This window comes from Mustela lutreola, chromosome 8 (genome assembly GCF_030435805.1).
Source record: "Mustela lutreola isolate mMusLut2 chromosome 8, mMusLut2.pri, whole genome shotgun sequence".
Lineage (NCBI taxonomy): Eukaryota > Metazoa > Chordata > Mammalia > Carnivora > Mustelidae > Mustela > Mustela lutreola.
Genome location: NC_081297.1, coordinates 10,241,144 through 10,242,640, shown reverse-complemented (window position 1 = coordinate 10,242,640; position 1,497 = coordinate 10,241,144). Strand labels below are relative to the sequence as shown.

The 1,497-nt window shown below is 38.5% G+C and overlaps 1 protein-coding gene across 1 annotated transcript; it reads right to left on the bottom strand.

The window, feature by feature from the left end:
• Window positions 1-299: 299 nt before the first annotated feature.
• Window positions 300-731, bottom strand: LOC131838098 (metallothionein-1E-like). Its single transcript, XM_059183794.1, has one exon. It carries the CDS (start codon window positions 657-659, stop codon window positions 474-476), a length of 186 nt encoding a protein of 61 aa, XP_059039777.1. The 5' UTR covers window positions 660-731; the 3' UTR covers window positions 300-473.
• Window positions 732-1,497: the final 766 nt, after the last annotated feature.

Here is a 1,497-nt window from a genome sequence, read left to right as displayed (position 1 = left end):
GTCTGTCTCCCTACCTGTGTGTCTCTCATTGTCCATGTTGTTTTAAACATTATGCAAAAAAGTCATTTAAAGTCATGTTAATTGGGGTATTGCCAAAGGACAGTGGGTAACTATTTCCTCTGCCAGGAACTTTTATTTCTTTTTAAAGGAAGGGGAGAAAGCCGGAGGTGCTGAGTGGAACAATTGTGGTCATCTGTGGACCCTGCTGCCTGCTCCAATATAGGGAACATGCATTAAAATGTGGGTGGTTTTCAAGGGACCTTTAAGGTCCTCAATAGATAATATCCACTTTAGTAATCTTTTTTTTTTTTTTTAAGTCCACAGCTTTTATTATGTAATTCATGTATTTTATAAGGATAAACAACAAGGAATGTAGCAAACTGGTCAGGGTTGTATCCAAAACAAAAAGCACCAAGAAACACTGTAGGTTTGCACACATCGCTCTATTTACATCAGAAACAGGCTCCCTAGGATCAGGCACAGCAATTGCACTTGTCCGACGCCCCTTTGCAAATGCAGCCCTGGGCGCACTTGGCACAGCCCACCGGGCAACAGGAGCAACAGCTCTTTTTGCAGGAACTGCATTTGCATTCTTTGCATTTGCAGGAGCCAGCGCACGTGCAGGAACCACCTGTACCGCAGGAGCAGTTGGGATCCATAGCTTTAATGACCGACAACTGGACTCCGTAGACAGTAGCACAACAAAAACCAGGCACTTGGCAGAAGCGTGGTCACTTTAGTAATCTTAAGTTCTATGCTAGTGCTTAGCTATTTTGAGATACAGAGTGGAAAGGGTAATTTTCCTTTCAAGAGATAACAGATTAAGGCCAAATGGCTATTTATTAGCATGACCCATAGCTATCTAATTTTCCATACATAATATGATATTTTTTTGTTTTCTTATTTACAGAGAGATACATCTTTTAATGGGGCAAGGTAGATTTTGAATATAACACTTGATTGCTTGTGGACTAATATTAACTTAAAATAATTCAAGCAGATGGTATCCTAATCCATCTTAGTTTGATTTTCTCTATTGTTTGGCAAAATCCACATATTTTGTTTTATGGATACTGTTCAGTGTTCGTCTGGGATATCAAAAGCCCAGAGTTTAATCTTTTTATGCCTTTCATATATGTGTTTGATAGTGATTGCCACATTTAGATGATAAACTGTGAGAACATGGGCTCGATCTTTTATGTTTATATAACCCTCACTTCTCTCCCTGAAGTCAAGTATAGGAAAGAGCATGTAATAGATGCTCAACAAACCCTCAGTGATGGGTTTAGTGTTTATGAGAACAACCCTACTGTAGAATATCATGGTGAGGAAGTTTGATAGTTGCATAAAATAACGGGCTTAAAAAGAAATTGTCAAATCTCCCACTCATAGTTACTGCTTTCTTTTTATGATAATTGGAATAATCCATCAGTTTTCCTATGAACTGACACCACCACTTGTAAGATGAGATATTGGAAAATGATTGTCTCTAATATT